General features: G+C 34.6%; 1 protein-coding gene across 1 annotated transcript in view; it reads right to left on the reverse strand.

The window, feature by feature from the left end:
• Positions 1–19,856: 19,856 nt before the first annotated feature.
• Positions 19,857–25,335, reverse strand: part of LOC129939208 (homeotic protein deformed) — a 57,819-nt gene continuing 52,340 nt past the window's right edge. The window contains exon 5 of the mRNA XM_056047134.1: positions 19,857–20,823. Coding sequence (XP_055903109.1) covers positions 20,500–20,823 — 324 coding nt within the window. The 3' untranslated portion in view covers positions 19,857–20,499. The remainder of the gene's footprint in view (positions 20,824–25,335) is intronic.

Here is a 25,335-nt window from a genome sequence, read left to right on the forward strand (position 1 = left end):
TCCCCATTATATAAATAAATAAATTGGGTTGCGCAACAGTACGTTTGAGAACTAGGGCCTAGTGACTGACAACTCTCAACCATTCCTGTGTGCGAGTAGGTACTGTTGTCAGGGATGTAAGGGACCTACAGTTTTTAAGCCCAATCCGAAATTTGAGAAAGCACTTTTTATGACAAGAATTACTCTTGGAGAATTTGTCTATTCCTCGCAAAAGGCAGTACCCGTGAAAAAAAACTTTATATGTCATAGTCCAATACACTTTTTTTGTAAATTCATTTTTATTAATTCAATCTTAATCCTATCTTTAAGATAGACAAAAATTCATAAAACTAGCTTTAGTAACCATAACTTACAACTAACTTAATGGTCCCATACGGACACTTTAAGTTAATCAATTATACTAAATTCTAATGCCTTTCGGCCATAAGAACAATTTTACTGTAATTCATTTATATATTTTTGAATTTATTAGAAAATTTGAAGAAAAAAAACTAATATCGATATCCTTTTTTGATTTTACTTAAATACTACTTAAAATAAGGTCCTTAATAAATAACTTAAAGCTAACTTAAACTACCTATTCTACCTATAAACTACTTAAAACTAAAACAACCATAAGATAGCAGCAAATCTTACTATCTACATTTTTTTGTTTTTTTTTTTTTATATTTTTTTATTTTTTTATCCTTTTTTTTGGATTTATTTTCTATTTATTTTTGTGTCACCATATCTATTCTACTTAAAACTAAACCCTTAAACTATAAAACAAGTATGTAAGCCTTCCAAGGCTTAAGACCCCATCCCGATAACCAGCTATCAAGTGCCGATTGAAGCCACCAAAACTGGTTCTCCAGTTCGGTCTCGTTCGGACACAGCCCTGTTGAACCGAAGGAGCTCTGCTACGCCTTGTGCCATGACGTCCCGATTGTACAGGAGTCGTCTATCCACGGTACTTCGTCTGATGTGGTAGATTAGCGGAACTGAAAATCTATCCTGTTTCAGACCACATCTATCTAACAAGAGGAATGCCTCTAGTGGAATGAAACCGCTCAAGCGTGCCCTCTCTAAATACTCATCGTCGTTCGGATAGAACGAGTCTTATCACGAAATTGTCAATCCTGTTGATTCGAGCCCCGTTGTATAGGACCTCGTTGGAATGGTAATGTACATGAGACGATTGGGCTTTTCGATATAAGCCGGTACAGCGTCGTAAACACTTCCACTCAAACAACCGAAACTTCTCCATCTGGGAAGGAGCAACGTTAGACCACAAAGGACAACCATAAACGATCATCGGCCGTATGAGGGCCATGTAGCAAATTACCTTCACTCTGGGGTCAAGCCGACGCGACTGCTAAAAAACAGCCGTTTCGTCAGAGCGAAGGCTCCTCTGGCCCTGGTCAGTGCAGCATTTATGTGTCTGTCGAAATATAAATACTGATCTAACCAGATACCTAGGTACTTCACTCCACTTTTGCTCGCTAATGGCTGCCCGTGAAGATCAACGATAACCATCTTGCTCCAATTCTGTCACGTATAGTTTAGGGTCCTAGCCAATCGAGTCCAGATCAGAATTGTCTCCGACTTTTGGATATTTATTTTCAGTTTCCAGTCTTCGCAATATCGCTGAATCTAGTCGAAATCACGCTGCAAGAGAATTCTAATAACCTCAACCTTTCGGGCCGTTCTGTACGCAATAAGATCGTCGGCGTATATATCGGCTTGCAATATTTATTTAATACATAACTCATGCATTCCACATTTGGGTTTTTCCAGAGTCTAAAAAAAGTTACTTTTCGAATGATACAGTTATTTATCATTATTTGAAATTCGCGAAATGTTCGAGATGACAAACTGTTGGTTAAATTCTTTTCTTTTAATATGTATGTATATACCAATAAGGTAAAACGTCAATGTATGTAAAGGTTGGTTACATTTTAAGGGACGATGTTGAATGTAAACCACACCTAAGATTCAAGTTTTCTTCTACATTTAATTTGACATTTCTTAATTCCAGACTAACTCAATGTAAACCATGAAAATATGCATCGATGCATCGCTATCTGCAGCCAAATTCGATTTCCCAAAAACATATATCAGTTGCCCATCCGCAGCTGTTTTATTTTATTTTTAAGTTGGTAGACTTGTCTATCTGTCAGACAATAAAACAAAACAAGCGTAGAAGTCTAGCAAGGCCTCTGTTTCCTTCTTTTAAATAAATCATGTATAATTTTAAATAAATGCTAATTTACCATTTTTTGATTTTCGATTTGTGAAGATTTTTAAATCTCGAATTTTCTTAGCTGTCAGATTCACAAATTTCACTCCACTCTAAAGAATTGAATTGATTTGTGCGTTTCAATATTAATTCAAAATAAACTTAAATAAAAGAACGAGTTGTCCGATTATCCGAGTTACCATCCTAAGAAATTCAATTGTTCTCCGATCGAGTATCGATACCCAAAAAAATGCCAATTTTTTATCCGCAGCCAGATTTTAGTTTAAGTTTTATCCGCAGCTGCGTGTTGTACAAGGAAGCTCCAAATTCGGATACGGATAGCTGTCCATATGAGCTGGCGGTATCAGCCATATCTTTCCCCAAAATGTGGGCGGCTCGGCAGTTATTGTGAACAGTGTTCGCTATCGTGAGATAATAACGAACTTTGTATGGTCCGAATTGGAAGATGTGGATGTAGACGATATGTGGTTTCAACAAGAGGGTGCCATTTTCTACACAGCTAACGAAACAATGGCTCTTTTGTTCAACAATACCCGTGTTTTTTTGGAATTCTTTAAATATTAATATATTAGAAAATTACCAAGAAAACGCATCGGCAGTAGACAGATTTTTGCATTTAAAAATTGGTACAACTGAGAGAAGATCTGTCAGAATAATACTAAACAAAACACAAATAGAAGAATTTTTTATGAAATCAAAAGTTAAAATTAACTTAGCAAAAAAATAACTAAAACTAATAAAATGAACAATTTTCAAGAAGAAATAGTAAGAAAACATCTGGAAACTGAAATTCTATTAAAAAAAGTTCATTTAACAATTGCAGCTTTTGCGTGAATTGATGGAGTCCAGTGCCAGCGGGAATGAGTTCTATGCAGGAATGTTTTTTTAAGAACATACTAGACTCAATAGAAGATAATAAACATGCCACTGTAGAATCCTTCGTCCAGTTTTTTGTTATTTAATTGATTAATCATGTAGTTTATAAGCTAAAATTAGTTGTTTTTACCTTTTTCCTGTTTTCTTTTTGTTTTCCATTTCACACTTGGAGGTCGATTTCCAAGTTTTAACCAAACAATTTGACATAAAATAAAAACTTCTAGAAAGGGGTTTGGTCGTAGACTACTACATTAACATGTGGTGATGAAGCGAGCTTGAAAATCGCCTCAATTCTTTATATACCTGATAAGACCTGATAAACCTTTAGATAAACATAGTAAAACATAAATATCTTTAGTTAGTCCATTTTTACTAACAAAACTAAATAATATTAACAGTAATAGATTGGTTTTTTTCCCCAATGGAAAACACATAATTCCAAATGCACAACTACTCAACGAACACAGCTATCGAGATACAAATGCAATATCAATCGTACCAACATTTGAGAACGAAATCACATAAGATCCACTGGAGACTCGTATAAATGTCAAAAACCCACCCGTAATAAAATTCAACTTTAACATTTATCGGTAGTATTCATACTACGGATATTGTTTTTGCTATTCGTTTAAAATCCTACTATACTATTGATAGATTTTTCAACAAAACACGTTTAATTTCTATGGCCGTGTTGTCTAACGTGTTTGCAATGTCGATTTGCTCCAAGATCATAAATGATTTGACGCCGTTGAGATGTACGTTGAAATTCCAGCAACAATTCAAGGATGAGATAATTCGGCACGTATTACGCTTTAGCTTCATCAATTGCGTACATGCATGATTGAACAATGTCAATATTATCATATTCAGAAGAAATACCAATAATTTCCTACACAATTTTAGTTTTATTCAAAATCAATAGTGGCCCTTAAAATTTAACCGCCCTTTATAATGTCAATATTTGATAAACATTTTGATTGAAGCAGATAGATTTGCTCGCTTGAGAGATATTTGGGGTTAACAAAATTATTAACTTTTTCTAATGTTGCTACTGCTTATTAAAAAGGGTATCGAACGTAAGATCGTGCGTATACACGGGCACATATAGAATCTCCATAAGAACTTTGATTAAGATACTTTTAAGTTAAAGTTAGAAATGCCAACATTTTCAATTCGACAAATCAATCCGATTACGATGACTTTTCATGAGAATTTATAAAGCTGTAATAAAACTAAAAAGCAAAAAGACAAGAAGCTCGTTGAATTGTTCTTTAGTTCTCGAAATCTTTAAAAATAAGGATTATTCCTAAGTTCCTAAGTTCTGTATCTTGAATGCAAAATATCTGCGAGCACTAAGACTTTCAACTGCCATTCGAGTGAATCTCGCTCGATTTTTCAGTTCCAACTTTAGATTCATGATTCAATCTTTCTGTATAGATAAATTTGAATAACGCAATAACTTCTTAAAAACAATACTCATTTTTAGGTCATTACCAGTCTCATTATCTGCATAAAAACCTTTTGGCCTAAAAATAAAGTACTATAACACTTTAGCCAATCTCAACATGTTTTTAATCAATCATCACCTTTGAAAGATTGCAAATGCATCGTGTATGAATAAAAAAATACCAAAAACAATTCAGGACATTCTTCTGTTTTATTTTTACCCTTTATTTATCAATATACTCGAAAGTATACGCATAGATATAAATGTATATAGATTTATGTGTAATTTTTTTCATTTGTATCGCATTGTTATAATCCCCATCACCATCATCCACCCAAGGTAGAAATTTGTATCGCCCCGCACTTCGTATTGACATGAGAGCACGGACAACATGCCAACTTTCAGGGCCGCAAAATTTATCATTCTTACCACCTACATAGACCGAACAGAGGCAGCATCAGCATCAGTACAATTATTATGCTATACGAGAGTTATAAGAGCTTCAAAGTTACCTTGTTTTTAAATTTAAGTTATTTCCTTTATTTTTGATTTTGATTTTGATTTGTTTTGTTTTCGTGATGGTGAAAAATCGATTTTCAATGAAACAAGAATCGATGATGGTGGTATCGTATCGTAAAGAGTATATAGAGGTGCCTTAACTGTAACCGTGGTTATAAGATGATGCTTTATTCACGGTGAGTGCCTCCGCATGGAAGTTGTATTGTTTGGCCTTAAGATACAATTTTTAAATCAAAATCACGGCGGATATTCGGTCTTCGGTAATGAAAAATAAATTGTATTCTTTACTGAGTTTTGTTTATGCCTTTTACCTGTCATTTATACATTTGTGCAGGGGTTACTCTGTTACCCATCACTCAATAAGACATCTGTCAAAATTTCTATGATGGTTGATGATATCCATCAAGAGCCATTTTAAAGATGTATACGTAAATGAAATGATTTTTTTCTTTTTATTTTAATGAAATCCACTGTGTCCAGTTTTGTGTAACCTTTCACCTCTGACATCAGTGTTATTAATGTGCAGGCATTTGTTAACCACTTCGAATGGTCAATTTGTTATCATTAAGGGCTCAGGGTGTGGAGATTTTGTATTAAAAAACGTTTAAGTCCATCGATTTGTGTTTTTTTAAAATCCATTTATCTGCCATTCTTTTGGTTTTAAATTGGAATCTCTTTAGTGATTTATTGGGAGTTGCTCTGATGGTGTGGTGAAAAATTAGGTAAATGAGGCACATGATGGTGTATCTCTTTGGTCTTTGAGCTATTAACTTTTAATACTTTTTCAAGTAGACAGACCTAGAAATTAGTTTACAGGTTACGCTGCGGGCCAATAGATCGAATAAGCTTCTCACAATATAAAATTCGGAGAAGGAAAACTCATAAAAGTCATATAATGATGGATTAAGCATTTTAATTGATTGATGTCATAGATATTTTAATAGTTTTGCTTACGTAAATTAGTGTGTAATTAAATTGAAAAATGATTAAAAAAAAATCATCGATTTATAAGCTTTAAGAAGTTTAAGAGACATTATCGGCTTTAATTACTGGCTCATTACATTAGAAGTCTTTTGAAATCATTATTAAAATCAAATGCATCTCATGCCTACACTAATAGCTTATAGGTTTGCTCAAAAGAATTAAAAGGTGTTGTTTTTATTCAGGGAAATTATAGCTTAAAAGTCTGCTATTAAAATCAGCAATTTAATGTTATGATTAATAGAATTGTTGTTTTGTATTTAGGAAACAAATTTGTTATTTGGTGTAAAAAATATTATGTTATCAGCAATTTAATGTTATGATTAATAGAATTGTTGTTTTGTATTTAGGAAACAAATTTGTTATTTGGTGTAAAAAATATTATGTTAGAAACGCATCGTACAAGGGTGTTGTTAATGCGAAAATAATGTTGTGACTTGAGTTAGTACATTTGAGTAATACGTATTTTCATGATTATATGTTTTTTGTTTGCCAAATATGTAATTATTTTGTTTTCGTCCCGCAAATATTTTATAATTGCAAGATAATAATGATAAATCAAAGTTTTTTTTTAACGTAGTATTATTTATTTTTTATATTTTAAAGGACAATTTAATACACTATAAGCCACCTCAAATCTAAGCGTTTGTTAAATTTCATTACCTAATTATTATAAACGAAAGGTATCTGGTAGACCGACTGACGAAAAAGTGGGCGTGAAAGTGGGTGGGTCTTACCAATTTACACCAATTTTTAGTTATTTCGATATATTCTTGTTGTTATAATAAAAGTATATGGATACACCAGTAAACTACAAAGTGAGCATTAAGACCACATGAAGTAAAAATGTCTATGATCTTTAAATATGTATGGAATTGACATGACTCCTCCTGTACTTGCGACCGTAAGCGATCTTAGGTTTCTTAAATTACTAAACGATCTTGACATTGGAAAATCTATTTTATCATATCCCATTTTCCCGATTGCTCGCAATTCATTTATCATTATAAGTTTATTCATACAATCCTTTCAGAGTACGTCAAACATACCAACAAACAAGACCTTTAAGGAAATATAAAGTTAACAATTATTGTTTTGCAGTGGGCTGGTGATAAAAAATAAATAAATTGGGTCGCGAAACAGTCCGTTGAAAACTAGGGCAGAGTGACTTATAACTCTTAACTATTCCTGTGTATGAATACTGTTGTCAGCGATATAGGTGACGACAATTTTAAGCCGATTCTGAACGGCTTATTTGAGAGAGCACTTTTTTTAACAAGAATTACTCTTGGAGAATTTGCCAATTCCTCGCATGGGGCATTCCCTGTAAAAAAAAATCTTAAGATGCCAGAGGCAGGGATTAAACCCAAGACACACTTTTTTTTAATTCATTTTTATTCATTATTTCTTAAAATTACCTCAAAACAAGCTCAATTATCCATAACTTACAACTTACTTACTGGTCCTATTCGGACACTCTAAGTTAAGCAATAATACTTAATGCTAATGCCTTTCGGTCCTAAGATCTATTTTACTTCAATTCCATTCCATTTATTTTTCTATTCATTAGAAAATGTGAAAAAAACTAATATTAATAATATTTTTTTTAAACTACTTAAAATTAGGATATTAAATAAAACTTAAAACTAACTTAAACTACCTATTCTACCTTTAAACTACAGCAGCAAATCTAACTATCTAACACTTTTTATTTTTATTTTTTCTTCTTTTTTCCATGTTTTTTTTAAATTATTTTTTTTTGTAATTAGTTTCAGTTTCAGTTTTTTATTATAATACTCAGTAAGATACAATATATCTTAATTTAGAGCAAATATCAGTAGGTAGTACTTTCTATAGAATATAAAATATTATAAGTTGCATAAATTGATAATTCATTTCATATTAAGTAAATAATTAGTTAATTAATTGATAACTTAAAGGAAATACAAATTGAATATCAAAATAAATTCTAAGAAAGGAAAAATAAAAAAATTCAAGATTATGACACAATCATCAATGCATCAAGTCGCTTTATGAAATTTTTTTAACATTCTACTAAATTGAGTAGTGCAGATTACCATTTTTAAATGAGTTGGGAGAGAGTTCCATAGTCGAACAGCATGGACATACAACTGGCGCTCAGATAAGATTTCCACACCGATGAGATCGAGGGAATTGAATATCTGTTAAAAAGATATTCAGGTTGGCGAATTTGTATGATATTATGCAACAAGGTTAAAGTTTTGCATTTGAAGATCTTTTCGAGCGTCATATCATACATTGACTTCGAATAACTAGATATGTGCTCACTTCTTCTTATTTCGAAGACCTACCGTGCTAGACTATTAAAAGCTACATTAAGTTAATTCTTATGTGCATAGTCACAATTGCAATAGATTTCGCAACAAAAAAGTAAAATTGGAACTAACAACATCTTCGCCAATATCATTCGCGTTCTCAGCGGAATTATATGGTGGGAAGCCCCGAGTAATCGTAGACCTACATATACCTTTCCTAAAGTGAGTCTTATATGATTCCAGGAAACAGTACGATTTAATTTAAGTCGAAGGTTTTTTACAGAGTCGACAAACTCAATCAGGGTGTTGCTAATGTAAGCCACATCAGGGAAATAAGATGTATCTATGAGTGTTCTTGATATAACAAAGCATTTTGATTTTTTGGCATTCAGACAAAAATCAGTTTGGTGAGACCATATTGCATTTTTTTGCAGATCATTATTTATTTCATAAATATCATTTTCAAGCATTCCAATAGAAAAACTGTTGTATATGTACATTGAGAAGAGCAAGAGACCCAGAATAGAACCCTGTTGAACACCTCTATGCACAGGAAGAGGAGAAGACAATATACTGTTTACAAAAACAGATTGCGATCTTTTAGATAGGTATGAGTAAACTAATTTAGCTGATGACGATGAAAAATTAAATATTTTAAGGAGCTTTATGCATAATATATTTTTATTTACCGTATCAAAAGCTTTTGAAAAATCTTAAAGAGTAAGTAGGGTTACTTTGTCATTATCAACTGCGCTTCTTATTCCTTCAGTAGCCCTAAAACCAGACTGATAAGAGCAAATCAGTTTTTGTTATTTTTTTTTTGTGCCAACATGCCTATTCACTTAAAACTAAACCCTAAAACTATAAAACAGGTATGTAAGCCGGCCAAGGCTTAAAACCCCATCCCGACCACTCACTATCAAGTGCCGATTGAAGCCACCAAAGCTGGTTTTCTTGTTTCACCCTATCGATTCCGTCCCGTTCGGACACAGCCCTATACTGAACCGAAGCAGCTCTGCTCCGCCTTGTGCCATGACGTCCCGATTGTACAGAAGTCGCCTATCTACGGTTCGTCGTCTGACGTGGTAGATTAGTGGAACTGCCAATCTATCCTGTATCAGACTGCATCTATCTGAAAAGAGGAATGCCTCTGGCGGAATGAAGCCGCTCAAGCGTCCACTTTCAAAACACATAGACAATATTATTATCAAAACATTATTATCAAAAACAAGAAAAAGTGTCCACATATTTTTGATTCAAACGCGGTTTTAACCAATGTTTTGAATTTGTATTACCTTTCCTTAAAAAATATTTGTAATGTGCCTGACTAACTTAATAGATAATTGAAAATTTTTACATTCCTTGACGTTTCAAGGTTCTTAGATTCTTTATAACGCCTGAAAAAACTAATCCCGAATCCACACCTTCCAGTAAAGTTAAGATCGCTGCCGCAATTAAAGCACTTAAGAACAACAAAGCGGTAGGACTTGATGGAATTCCCGCAGAGCTTTTACAAGCAGCACCAAAGTCGTCAAGCGAACTGCTTCATCCGCTCATAAAAGAAGCCTGGGCTACCGAAAGCTTCCCTGATTAGTGGAAGAAGGGAATTATCGTCAAGCTCCCAAAAAAAGGAGATCTTACAAAATGCTAAAACCAAAATAGTAGTAAAAGTCATACTAAAACTCATCAGAGAGCACCTTGAGGCCACACTCGATCCCGAACAAGCAAGATTCCGCGCTGGGTCCTCCTTTATTGATCATATCAACACCCTGCGGATCATTATTGAACAGTGCGTTGAATATCAATCACCACAATACCTGTTGTTCATTGAATTCGAGAAGCTCTTTTATAGCGTTAACAGGGAGTATATCTGGTTAGGTTTACGGAGGAGAGGCATCCCAGAAAGACTAATTGCTATTATTAAAGCAACATATTATGATGGGTCCAAGTGTCACGCTCTGCACGATGGTAGGTTGTCAGATGATTTTGAGATCCGTAGACAGGGCTGTATTTTTTCGCCAATATTGTTTTTGTTTGTGATAAGCGGTGTACTGCGCGCAGATTTTTCAGGTAGCGGAGGGATCCAAATATCCAATGGACTTTGGCATCTTATTTAAAGCACTTGGATTACGCGGATGATGTTTGCTTACTCTCTTATAGGATCAAGAATCTCCATCAAATGACAACAAGTTGGGAGAGAAAAGCAGAAGGGGCTGGAAATTAGTTCCGGCTAAACAAAAATGATCAGCTTTGGTCCCCGACCCGTGAAAAAAGTGAAGAGTTTTCAGTACCTTGGAAGCATCGTCTCTATCGAAGGCGGAACCGAACAAGACGTTATAGGCCGCATCCGCAAAGTTAAAGCGGTGTTTGGTATGTTGTCAAGAATTCGGAGGAATAACTACATCAGCTTAAGGAGAAAGCTACAACTGTTTCGCACAAATGTCAAATCTGTCCTTCTTTATGGTACAGCACTTGGAGGATTACTTCAGCCATTACAAGAAAGCTGCAAACTTTCGTGAATAGATGTCTTCGTAACATCCTAAGGATTTTCTGACCAAACCGTATATCAAATGAGGTCCTTCATAGAAGAACAGGCCAGGAACCTATAGGCTCTATAATACGAAGGCGTAAGTGGCAATGGATTGGATATGCTTCGAAAATGTAACACACAAGATGAAAGAAGAGCTGGATGACCGAGAAGCACATGACGCAGCACAGTCGAGGCGGAATCAGCGTCACTAGGCAAAACGTTGGAGGGTGCTGAAACACATCTCTTTATGAGCTGAAACACAATAGTTTCGAGGGTTTTTGGTGCATTTCACACAGAAATTTAAGAAATAGTTTTGAAACGTAGCTTTTTTCGAAAAATGTAATATGCTTTTCTTGTTTCCATTCATATTAATGCGAAGAACGCTACAAAAATACAATAGAGACGATCTGAAGAACTTTTCTTGACGTAGTTTTTTCGGACCCAATATTCGGGAGTATATTATTATTTCCGCTTTCAGTCTGCTTACTCGTATTTTGACCTTAAAGGAGTCAGCAAAACTTAAAAATTATAGATACAAAAATAATTGGTTCTTGAATTTAAGGATATAGGTGCATTTAAGTACATAAGTCGGGAAGAAATGTTTGTTTGGCACTCACAAATATAACACGTTTCAGAATCTCTTTTCATTTAAATTCTCAAGAGATTCAAAGCTTCTTTATCAATAACTATGAAACGTTTATTATATTCTTCAATTAGACATTAGTTTAACAAATGTGTCACTTTATTTTTTTGCGACATTTATATTATTGAAGTTAGTGTTTAAATCTCAGTTCAAGAGCATCCAAAGCAAATTCACTTCAAAAGTAGATTTTTGATCATCAATAATCTCATTAATTCGATCATTTGATCATCGACAAGAGCTTGCACAGTAAAAGAAGATTATTAAAATCGGTTCATTAGTTCTTGAGAAACCTTACAAAATAATTAAGGGTTGGTGTGTTGTTCCCTTCTGGAGCCATACCAAAATATGTTTTTCTTGTAGAAAGAAGCCAGATTAAGAACACAAAATTTAGAGAAAGTTAAAGTCACATATTTTTAAATTGACGATTTTTTATTCAAGGATTTTCTTAAGAACCTGAATATTTGCTCTTTTTCTTAGAAACAAATTGTATGGAAATAATGTAAAGCATGACTAAAGTTTTTTCACATTCTAAATTGATTGAAAACAAAAATTTGAGTTGTTTTTGACAGCAAACCGCTTTTTGGTGAATTTTGTTAAGTTACTAACAAATCTTTAAATAAAATCTTTACGTTAACAACGTGAATGTATAAGCTTTATGGCATATATGATCCCCCTGGCCATTGGTCAAAAGTTGATAAATTTGCGCTGTGTTTTTGGAATAGGGCTGAATATTATATTATATATGTTCTGGACCAACCAGTCTTCAGTTAAAAGTATTACTTTTAGCAACAAAGTTTAAGGAAGTAAAATACAAATTTCTAATCCAACGAAGAAGAGATTCGCCGATACTAAAAACACGAATCTTTGATATAAGATAGAAATATGCTTCGAAAGCCGTACTGCCGGTCATTTAGAAGCTTTCGTACCTCAAGATATTTCTTAAGCTGATAATTAAAAAAAAAACACTGGAGATACCATCCATACTAGATGATCTATGAATGTTGATATCTTTTAGAACTCTCACCACAATTTTTGTTAAAAAAAAAAATTGGACACATATAATTATTCGCACGTTCAATAACTTGGGAAGCCATGACACTATCTGGTAAGGTGGAATATTCATAGCAAACTGCCTTGCAAGGAAGTAAGCTTTCTCCAATATAGCTAACAGAATAAGTGTCATTAACAACAAGCGTATAGACCGAGGAAGAGTTAGAATTTCTCATATCTTTTTACGGATGATCAAAGATTTTTACTGCCTTTGGTACATTGCAATATTTTTCGCCGCAAATTTTGGTCATGCAAAGAGTTGGTCCTTCCAATATGGATGTTGCAGGTATTCCTGGCTTGCTTAAACCATTTCCGATATTCCTCAGTTCGATCGGCCCAAGAGCACTGGAACCTCATTTCTTCCATGAACCATGATTTCGTCTCAGGAAACAACAACACAAAATATTAGCAGATATGACTCTATGGTTTGATGTGCCTATAGGCGTCATTACACTGATTATGTTTCTTTTTATGATCAGAAGTGAGAAACAAGTCAAGTATTTTGTTGAAGAGCTGAGTAAGATGGTTAAACTCAGCAAAAACCTCAGAAAACATTCCCTCGGGTGTTGTCTGTCTTGAATAGAGAAGCCATGAAGAATTGTGAACATTGAAATCACATTAAAAACGATTTTAGTGTGAGGATATAGGAAGAGAACTCTTTCAATGGAGTCTGACAGAGCTTCAAATTTCTGAGAAGTCGAAACTGTGTACAGGTTTGCACTCCGGTTGAGGAAACAATAGTGAATCATGTGTTTATTCACGGAAAGCTTTAACCACATGAAATTAAAAAAGGGGTTGGTACAATGATCGTATTATTGTATTTTGAGCAACTAATTGCAGCTACATAAAAGAACTTCTTGCACTAAAAAAGCATTTAGAAAACTAAGTATTTGGATGCTTTTTCGAGATTTATCTAAGCGAATGATTCAAGGATTCAAAATCCATGTAAGTAGAACTGAAAAGCACTAGCTTTTAATTTACTAAATTTAATTTAAAGCCGAACATTAATTCAAAAGTCAAAATATGAAATAATTAAGTAAATAATTTAAGGCTCAAATATTTTAACTAAACTCCACTAGCTGAAGTAATTGTCTTTATTGTATGACTTGGAACTAGTTTCAGAACATATTGCATAGTATCAAGAAACATTTGAATAGCTAAATTACGTATAAAATATAAATAGGTCATATATCAACAACACACATTTTTTTTTTGAAGACTGTGTTAGTGTGTTGTATAGTCTAAGTTTGGAATTTCCTTATAAAACTCTTAGTTTTGTGGCAGATAACCCGTCACTAGACCGAATTTAAAATTGGCTTTAATATTAAATTATTTCCAAAACAAATTGAAATAATTTAATCTACCTTTTTCTTGTTTTTTTTTCTTGTTGTATAATTTCAATGTCAAACTCAGAGCAGAGCAGAAGGTTCACTATATCAATCATCCGGACAAATAAAAATCTCCAAACATGCCATTTTCAAATACCCAGACGAAATTCTCGAAAAAAAGTGTTTTCTCCACAAGGTCTTACCCATTGTAACCGAAAAAACGGTCTTGTATATCTTTAAAAATTGAACACAAAATTTTCAACAAAGTCATCGTTCTCTGTCAAACTAATTAGGACAAATTTAAGCACCCAGAATAAAAGACTAAGCTCATACCTGAACGCTGGACGCTAACCCAATCATATGTGCAGTCATCGCGACCAACAAGAGTTCTTAATTAAAAATCGATTTCCGATGATTGATCGCGGCGCAGCTCTGGCACCTGTTGGCTTCTGAATACATGTTTAACATCAAAAAGTCCACAGAGCCCACTCGTTGCAAATTATACTCGGAACATGTATCAGACATAGAGCCAGAGCGTTCGTCATCGCTCTTGGTTCCCAGAAAGCTGAAAATGGGAAACTTTCAAGCATCGTATGTATATGAGCCATTGTCCAACGCCACCGCACCAAAAAGTGTCACTTGCTGAGCTTCTATATATTATATAAGTATGTTCGTATTATGACGATGGACTCAACGTCTTTGTGGTCGTCTCCGTCGACACTGCGTGACATTGGTGCCGGAGAAAAGTGTCACCAATTCAGGACCCAGGAGCATAAAGGTGTGGGCTCCAGCGATTTGCAATTTAACTGGCAAAATGTCTTTCCAGCCACTGCGCATTACATTAGCTATACGCAGCGCGCATGGGCGAAACTGATAACGAGGGTCAGGCACAGCCTTATGGCCCAAAGAAACACGGTAAGACCAAGACGACCATGTCGACGCGATGCGACGCTGAAACACGGCATGGATGGCAGCTACAGCAGCATGTCACCGCGACAACTCATGTATGAAAGAAACTTCTCTGACATATTCACAGATACAAGTTGCAATCAATCTCCCCTGTTGGATTGTGAACACGAAAACGCGCTTAGCCAGCAATTTATCATGACCCAGGATCCCAGACGAATCACGCAGTGGCCAAAAATATTTTGCCAAAGTGTTTAAACTAAAAATTTTATAATTTATTTTCTTTTCATTCAATTTATTAAACTTACAAAAACAAATCTTACGGCATTTGGTAACTTTACATTTATTTTGTTAAACAAGTTGTTTGTGAGCGGGTAATGGTATTTTTGTCTTTATGGAGTTCTGTTTGTTTAAACATTTACATCTGCCGATTTATTAACCGGCAATAAAACAAATACTTTCATTAATATTTTGTATTTGAATGAATATTTTTGTTTAAATTATGTGTAGTATTATCTTCCTTAACATCGTATCTGTTACAATCTAAGTTTACAACCTAAAACTATCCGAATAATACCTTAATTATATCTACCTTCTAGCACAGATAATAAATATATATATAAATTTATTATCTGTGCTTCTATAGCATAAATAACTATTTAACCCTGAGTGAACAAGGTCCTACAAAATATCCTATCGGATATCGGATTGCATTTTAGTTAACATATTTGACTCGAGAATTCAATCAAACATGGCGTTATGATTGTAGAGAAGTCGAAAAAAGTGGGTCCACTATTCCGCCAGCCGGTCCCCTCCCCTACTGTCTAAACCATTCGGTCGATTGAGTTCAAACTTGGAAAATAAGGTTTTAATCCGATTCGTGTTAGGCGTTGTTTCATTTTTTTCAGACAAAAAATAACAGTAGCTCCTATATAAATTGTTTGGTCGAACACTCGAATTTTCTCTAAAATTAACAGATTTGTATTAAATATTCTCTCTTTTTTTTGACTTGGCTACTTTCAACAAAAAATTGCTCCAGGAGGGTAGGCCCCATAGAGCCAAAGCTTTATTTATTTTATTAAAGTTTTCTGAAAAACTAATTAGCCGAATGACGATCAATAAGTCTTATTAAGTTAAGTTAGTGAGACTTGCAAACCAAGGACCGAAAGTGGTCATATAGGAAAGGTTGTTTCCTTGGACCTTCAACTCTACCTTTCCTATAGGTTTTTTTTTACAATTTTTCTCAAATTCTAATTGTTTGAATTTTTATAATAATATTTTGGCGTGATCAAAAATTTCCTTTAGAGAAGTTTTTAAACTTACACTGCCTGTGGATATTTGTTTCCAATAAAAAATCCTATGTTTTATTTTCATAGGAACATTTCCAATCAAACATACCTAACTAATGTCGAGCTCCTCGAAATTATTTTATCGGTCGTTTTTGATATTTTAGATATAAGTATTAATTAAATATTTGGTTTGATTCTGTGACGGGTGTGTTGTACATAGGACTAGTATGGCAGTCGTCTGGATTTTGAATAGCATTACAAAGTCTGGACCGTAAGACCTCTTTGAAAGATGACGTAAACTAATGCGTTCTTAGACAGCTGTTTAACATCTTTACTGTGGCATAGCAGAAAATCGGCGTTATAGAGTTTACCATCGGAGTTGAATTTTCTCCAATTTTCTAGTTAAAAGACATATTGCTTCAGGGCAGTTCTCCGATTTGCTGATCCAAAATTCCCTTCGAAACAAAAGGAACAACACATTTTAAAAAGGTTTTCTTGTGCCTGGAAGACAACAATAATAATGTCTTATCTATTTCCAACGGAAATTGAGTTTCCGACGAAAATGCGTTGCGGTAAAAATTACAATTCGACCGACATTTACCTCCATGGGGACGAATATGATAAGAACCAATATAAAAACAGAAAAGCAGGTAAACATTTCTAAATTTGGAATAAACTTTCATGGCTGATAGGCTATTTGTTTTAATTATTAAAACAGTTACCCAAAATATTTGTGGTAAACTTTTAAAATATTTTCATGCAACAAGGAAAACCGTAATCAATATCTCTTAAAATGTTTAGAAAAATGAAGTTACATAAGTGACAAAAATAAAAGAAACACTACTAAATATATTTTAAACATTATTTTTTCCCTAGAATATCCTTAAAAATTTAAATATTGGATATCAACTAATTTTATCTAATGAAAATCATTGTTTCCAAAAGTTGGCTTGATTTTTAGAAAAATACAACCAAAAGTTGTGTTTTAGGTGTAAGAAATAACCTTTAAAAAATATATTGTTGTTTACTTTTATTAATTTATTTAGAAAAGTCCCATTCACCACTTCTTTTTAACAAAAAACTTAAATGAAGAAAAACAACTAGAACATTGTAAAAACGGGTTTAGGCACAAGTTTATTGAGAACAAGACAAGTAACTAACAATCTTAATTTATATTACAATAAAATGGGAAGTTATCAGTGCGAGTCATATCCAACCTCAATCAGTTGGGTTTTTCATTGCTCCGTATCTACCTTCATGTGATATTTCTCGATTCTTTATGCTTGATGCTACTTGCTCAAGAGTTAAATGTATATCTGCAAAAAAAAAGTCCAGCGGTGTCAAATCGCTTGATCTTGGTGGCCAGTAGATATCGCCACGACAAGAAATTACGCGGCAAGGAAATGTTTTTTGCAATAAAGCCATATTCGCTGTAGTTGTGTGGCATGTGGCACCATCTTTTTGAAGCCACATATTCTCGTAGTTTTGAAATAAATAAATAAATTAGGTTGTGCAACAGTCCGTAGAGAACCAACCAGGGCCTAGTGACTTACAACTCTCAACCATTCCTGTGCACGACTAATTGCAGGGATAGAGGGGAAACCGAAAAAATAGCAGACAAAAAAAGTCGGTTATCATATCACCATAACGCTCCGAATTGACGTTGACAGTCGATCGTAGCTTTCGAAGAAGTAAGGTCAAATCACAACTCCGCCACTTCAATTACTTGAGGATTCTCAGATCTCCAAATACGGCAATTCTGTTTATAAACATACCCACCGAGTGGGAAATGTGTTTCGTCGGCGAAGAAAATTTTGTTCAAATAATCGCACTCCACTGTCTGTTGTTCATGAGCCATTCGACGTATCTACGACGCTGGATGGATGTAGGTGTAGATCCAAACGCAAAATACGCCATAATGTGACGTAAGACAGTCCTAGTTTAAGTAGTACGATCGAAATGATAATGCACAGGCCTTATCTGTAACCAATACAGTATCTAAAAATTACCTTATTATATAGGTATCAATTTGAGAGTCGATAATTTCTACCAATTATTTGATAAGTTGGTATTATGTGTACCAACTGGTAATTTTATACCGATTGTGAACATTTATCAAAAACTCATTGTGAATGAGTTGTATTTATTTTGTTTGACGTTTCACGTAGAAAGAATTCGTCGGATGTTGGGGCACATTGGTTTTTAATTCCTGAATATTGCAATGACTAGGAAAGATAGATGTGGTAAGGCATTCCACATTCGCGTAGTACGGCTAAAGAACGAATCTCTGCATTTGACAGTACGGCCGAATTTGGACTCGAGGGTATACTGATAAGCATTCCTAGAAGAGCAAGTATTACGGTTCAACTGTTAAAGGGGAGGAATGCAGCTGGCTATTTCATTTGAGAATAAACCGTCAACATAACGGTAAAAAAGGTTGAGACAAGAAATCTTACTACGATGTTCAAGCGAAGTCAATGAACTTATGGTGATATTATCACCTATCAATTTAAATGCTATACGTTCAATACTATCCAAGAGGCCTAAGTAAGTTGCAGGAGCACCACCAGAGATGGAAGTTATACTCAAACTTCGGACGTATATAAGTCTTCTAGATAACAGCCACATCAAAAGGTGTGAAACATTTCTTGCATTGCCTAAGAAAACATAAACACCATGCGGCATTTTTGGTGGCATCGCGTATGTGATCGTTTCACAAGAGGTGGTTGGTGATACACACACCGAGAATATCGAGATGTACAGTCTCCCCGATGCAAGTGTTATTCATGAATAATGGCAAGGGGTGTATATCTCGCTTTAACGATACAAGACAGCATTGATGGGTTTTCGGAGCATTGAATTAGAAGCGGTTTTTTAATCCCCATTATACAATGCTGTTTTGGTCGTAATTTAATGAGAAATACCTTGTAGTTGCAGTTCTACATCCGAAGAAAAGGAATATGCGAGTCTGAAAACGAATGAGAAACGCTAAGAGTACTATAGTCAGCGAAACAATGTATTGGATTAGATGTTGCAGACAGGAGATCTTTCATAAAAATAAGAAAAAGTGTTGGAGATAAAACAGAACCCTTATTTTGTGGACTTCAGACTTGAATCCATCCAATACTGCTTGTATTGAAGGATCCGAAAAGTAAATGAAGCAGGGATTCATGAAAACCGAAAGCACGAATTTTCGATAAAAGAGTCTGATGCCAAACCCTATCAAATGCTTTTGAAATATCTGGTGCAATAGTCTTACTTTCTCCAAAGCGATTTGCTCCACTGTTCGGTGAGTTGAACTATGAGATCACCAGTGGACCTTTTGCTTCGAAAGCCGTACTGACGGTCATTAAGAAGCTTTTGATCTTCAAGATATATTTCAAAAATCTCCTAGTGTGTTTACTGTTTAACAATGAATTTGTGGTTGATAAGAAATTGTGTATCTATTTTGTTGATATCCGTTATACCATGTCTATCAAAAAAACCAGTCCAATAATGATTTAATCTTATAAAATTCATAGTCGATCACATACTACCAATTCCATTTTTCTCAAAATTGTACCAAATGTCAAAAACGTTTTTGTTCGATGCACAAACTTATTTAGGAGATAAAATCAGTTCTTTTTCATAAAATATTCCAGGTGACCAATATTTTTTTTAGGGATGTCGAGAAATGTCAAAATTTCAATTCGACCGATTACAATAACTTAATATGGGAAGTTTAAAATTAAATAAAACAACACGTTATACGTTTTATTAGTATAATTATAGGTAGGTATATTTTGTCTCAATCTACAAATAATAAAATAAACTAATTATTTGGTATGGCACTTAACATAAGTGTGTAATTAAGTTGTAGATATATTCATAATAATAATACATAATTTTAAACAAACAAATAATGAGAAATATGTTTTAATCTTAATTCTATCCTGAACACCCTTACTCCAAAAATCACTTGGTTTCTTTTTAATTTTATTTTCTTATTATATTACAATATTATTACAATTACAAATTTTACAACTTATTTCCTATTTTGAGTTCAGACATAATAAATTTACTTAAAGAAAAAATAAACAAAAAACCTTAAAACCATAAACACCTACATAAATACATTATATTTACTTTTCTTATTAAGAGAGAGAAAAAAAGTATAATAATAATCGATCATACATTTTTATTTGTATTTTGATTTCATAAAAGATTTTGTATTTTACCAAAACTAAAATATTTACGTATTTTTTTTTTTGTTTATAAAATTTACAACAGAGTTACAAAAGTTAAAAGAAATTCAAAGGACAAACAAAAAAGACAAACATCTTTTATTTAGTATACAATGCTAGAAATTCCTTATAAAACTATCCCCAAAGAGTTTATATTGACATCGTATCCTACAGAGCCGTCAGGTCGTAGTCCTGTTTTATATGACTGAGATTGGTCAGCACAGGATGTTGATGCATTCCCGTGTGCATTTGATTATGTAGAGCTAGGTTATTGTTGTTATTGTTATTCGCTGTGCTGGTATTGTTGTTGTTGTTGTTATTATTGTTACTAGGATGGTTGGTTTGATGTTGAGATCCTTGATAGGTAGGATGTTGTTGTTGTTGCTGCTGTGCCATTAAATTGGCAGCTTCACCAGCAGCCGGTATGTATGGTGGATTCCCTAGAGATGAACTAACGTCGCCTATACTTTCAAGACTATCCGAACGGATGCACTAAAAAAAGAAAAAAATAAACAAATATTTGATTAGAAATGTTTATAGAAAAGGCGTATAGGTAAGATTCAAAATAAATACAACAACTTGGCATAAATTCATCAGACTAATTCCTTAGGGAAATTGAGTATGTAATGTATAGATATGTTTTGAGAAGAGTGAAGCCATTTAAGACTTATATTTTATTTATAGATATTGATTTATAGTTACGTACATGGTTTATATTAGAACGGTATAGTTTTCATATTTTTGATGCCCTTAGAGTGTTATTGAGTTCAAAATAAAGTAAAATGCTGACTGGGAAGTAACTTGCACTGGTATCTTACCATCGAAGGGGTCCTATTGAACTATAGAGAAATTATGCTTTTTAATTGCAAAAAATCAATCAAAATTTTGTTAAAGGTTTTAAAATATACAATGAAGATCAAAACGGGCCGGGATAAACATTGGAATAATGATAATAATAAAAAATGGGTCAGAGTTTTGATAAATTAAAATGATGATTCCTTTTACTATTGTAGAAATAAATGTCCGTTATTATGAACTTCCCATAGGAAGTCATTACAATCGTTCCAATTTGTCGAATTGAAAATTTTGACATTTTTTTTAGGGATGTATGTTGGGGTTACCTTTTTTCATCGGCCGTATCTTAAAAAGATATCGCCTTAAAATAAATTTTGTTTTGCAGATAATAACATTAAACTATGCAGAAAGGACTTTTAAAAATTTTAGTAAACGGGCTAAATACCTGGGTCTTGTCTTAGACAAAAAACTAAGTTGGAAACGCAACGTACAGGAAAGAGTCAAAAAAGCTACTGTAGCTCTTTTTTTTTCAAAAAAGCTATTGGTAATAAATGGGGTTTACAACCCAGAATCACGCATTGGCTATACACATCGGTAATCAGACCGATTTTAACGTACGGTGTAGCAGTATGGTGCTTTAGAGAAAGGTATAAACAGGGATAAGTTAAATAAAGTCCAACGTTCAGCTAGCCTATGTATAAGCGGATAGCTTCGCACGACCAAGACTGCGGCACTGGACAACTTGATCTACCTTACACCTTTTGACATATTTAGCAAACAAATAGCTGCAAGCTCTGCTATTCGCCTTAATGCTTCGTCGCAGTGGACTAACAACAACATTGGCCACTCCGTAATTTTAAGGCACTTAGAATCAATTCCAAAGCACACAGACTACACCATCCCCCAACTACAATTCGACAGAAACTTCCAGATTTCTATACCTATCAGATCTTTCTGGGAGGATAGGACATTCTTGGAGGATGAGTCAATCCACTTTTACACAGGTGGCTCAAAAACCAAAGAAGGGGTTGGTGGAGGTGTGTACTCTGAACGACTGAAATTAAGTCTCTCATTCCGCCTTCCCAATCATTGTAGCGTGTTCCAGGCGGAACTTTTGGCTGTTAAGGAAGTCTTGTCTTGGCTCAAAGAAAACGTGATATCAACATCTGATATCCGTTTTTTCTCTGACAGCCAGGCCACTATCAAATCTCTGGACTCTGCTTCTACAAACTCTATAACAGTCCATAACTGTCGATCATCTCTAATGGAGATGGCGCAACAGTTTAATATTCATCTTTGCTGGGTGCCGGGCCCAATAGACATTTCAGGTAACTGTAAGGCAGATGAACTCGCTATAGGAACGGTACAGTACAGCCCATCCTTCCACGTTTGGCAAGTACTGGCATACCAATCGCTACTTGTAAACTGTTGCTAATGCAAGACGCAGTGAGGAGGGCAGGCACCAGGTGGAACAACATCACCACGTGTCAAGCCACAAAAAACATCTGGCCAACACTGGATTTAAAACGTTCAAGGTGCTTGCTCTCTCTAAGCAGATCGCATATAAGGTCGATAATAGGTGTCATAACCGGACACTGTCTAATAGGAAAGCATGCCACGAGACTAGGCGTATTCTCAAATGACTTTTGTAGAAGCTCTATGGACGAGGAAGAGGAAGAAACGGTTCTTCATCTTCTCTGCACATGCCCTGCTCTAGCTCGAAAACGCAAGAATTACCTAGGAGAATTCTTCTTTAACGATCTAAACGATCTAAATCATATCGGTATAATCAGCCTCTCACGTTTCGTAGGTGACTCAAGCTGGTTCCATTTAGCTTAGGAGGAAGGCTCAAGATTCATGTGGTATTACAATGGGCCATTAAACTGGCCTAAGTGTGTCCGTTTCCATCTTGGACAGCCACTATAACCTAACCTAGTAAGCGAACAAAAAAAGATATGACCAAAAAAATAATTGAATGCATTGGAAATAGCGTTTTTAACGTTTGATAAATTTCTTAGAAAAATCAAAGTCACAGGCAAAGATTTGGTATATTTAGTCTGAATTTTTTTTTAATAAAAAGCACAGTTTTTAATATCAGCTCAAACCCTTAGGACAATCCAATGTACAGTTTTTATAACTAAAATAAATAAATTGGGTCGCACAACAGTCTGTTGGGAACCAGGGTCCAGTGACTTACAACTCTCAACCATTCCTGTGTGCGAGTACTGTTGTCAGGAATGGAAGGGACCTACAATTTTAAGCCGAATCCGAACTTCTAATTTGAGAAAGCATGACAAGAGTTACTCTTGAAGGATTTGTCAATTCCTCGCAAGAGGCAGTACCCGCAAATTTTTTTTTTTAATTAAGGTAGCCCAGGGAGGGATTGAACCCAAGACTCCTTGCATAACAGTCCACCGCAGTAACATCATACCACGGGTACTACTACAGTTTTTGAAGAAATAAAAACTTTAATTTTGAGAAAACCGTTTTCGAATTAATTATCTCGGTAAACTTATATATTTTTTTTGAAAAACCCCATTCACAATGTCTTTTGAAAACTTCTAAAAATATCCGCAGAAATAATAAATGAGATGTTATCAGTGCGGGTTGCATCACAGCTTTTTTTCATACAGGGTCTTCTGAATAAAAAGATTGAAATAACATTTCAAAAACTTACTCGATAAAGAAAAAACAATCCTGTTATTTTACCACTAACAAATTATTCTCAACGAATTGCACACATTTTACCTTAAAAATTGTCAAAGTCATTTAATTCTATAAATTCGGAGGTACCTAATCGTGGAAAAATAGGCTTTTAGTGACTTTTGACTTTCAATTATTTATGACTCACGCAAAAATATAAATGCACTTACAGCAGTTTTCCACTTGACAGAAAGTCGGAATTATACCTCAAGATGGGAAATCATAGTTTCGAGCTTAAAACATATTGTGAAATAGTAAAAACTTATTACCTAAGATTGGTCGGTCATGCCCAAAATGAAGCAAAAGCTCAACATTACACGAACTAACCTAACAAATACTCTCCATCACATATCTTGGATTATGCGCGAAGGTGCAGTTGACTCAGCAGTTGAAGGCGCTTAAACATTTGCTTCGTTATCTGTTCAAAGCTTAGGCCTTAAAATACATTGAATTGTACAACTCGGAAAATTCGTTAAGAAAACCGCTCGGAAAACCCTATCGAGAAGGTAATGCATCCACCCAGATTGGCAGTTTGTTCCAGATAATTAAGTGGCAATTGGACCATTTTTCTTTAAAAACGAGGCTGAAAACAACATTAGGGTTTACAGTGGGCATTACAGAGCCACACTGTCAAACTTATTCGTTTGTGACAATGGTGAATGCACGCTTGTTTATCAAGGTCGTAAAAGATCTCACCGATGCATTTGAAGTCAAAAAAGGTTTAAGATAAGGCGATGAACTATCATGCTACTTCTTTAACATCGTTCTGGAAAGAATTGTGCAAAGCTCAACGTTCAACACTAGAGACACAGTCTTCCAAAGGTCCATCCAATTACTCGGATACGTAGATGATATTGACATAATTGGAAGATCAAAGCGTGAAAAGATGGGTTTAGTGGTCAATGAGAGCTGTCATCAAAAAAGGACATTGAACAACGAAGTCTTGGAAAAATTATCACGATGGACAGGTCTTCCTAGGTACCGCTATATAAATTAATTCAATGACACCGGCGCTGAAATCAAACAAAGAATAACTCTTGAAAATCACTGCTTCCTTGGACTTTGAATTGAATAGTAAAGTCCTCTCTAAAGCATACAAAATTAAATCTATAAGAAACTCACCATCCCGGTTCTCATTTTTGGCGCCAAGGACTAACACCTGTCAAAGAAAAATGAGAGCGTCTTAGGATGCTACGAAAGAAAAATTCTTCGGGTGATTTTTGGTGCCGTACGCATAGATGGAGGGTGGTGGAAAAGATACAACGACATACTGTGTACGGGCTGTACAGCGACACTGAGCTGGTTAAAAAATTAAAAGTCCAACGACTTAAGTGGCTAGGCCATGTAGAGCGAATTGACATCAACGCTCCAGACCGGAAGGTTTTTGAATTCAATCCCGTGGAACGGCGGAGCATAAAGGAAGACCGTGACTTAGGTGGCTCACGCAGGTGGGGGAAGACCTCAACCAACTTGGAAAACTGGAGATACCGAGCTGACTGGGGACGC

Source organism: Eupeodes corollae, chromosome 1, assembly GCF_945859685.1.
Source record: "Eupeodes corollae chromosome 1, idEupCoro1.1, whole genome shotgun sequence".
In the NCBI taxonomy this organism is placed as follows: Eukaryota; Metazoa; Arthropoda; class Insecta; order Diptera; family Syrphidae; genus Eupeodes; species Eupeodes corollae.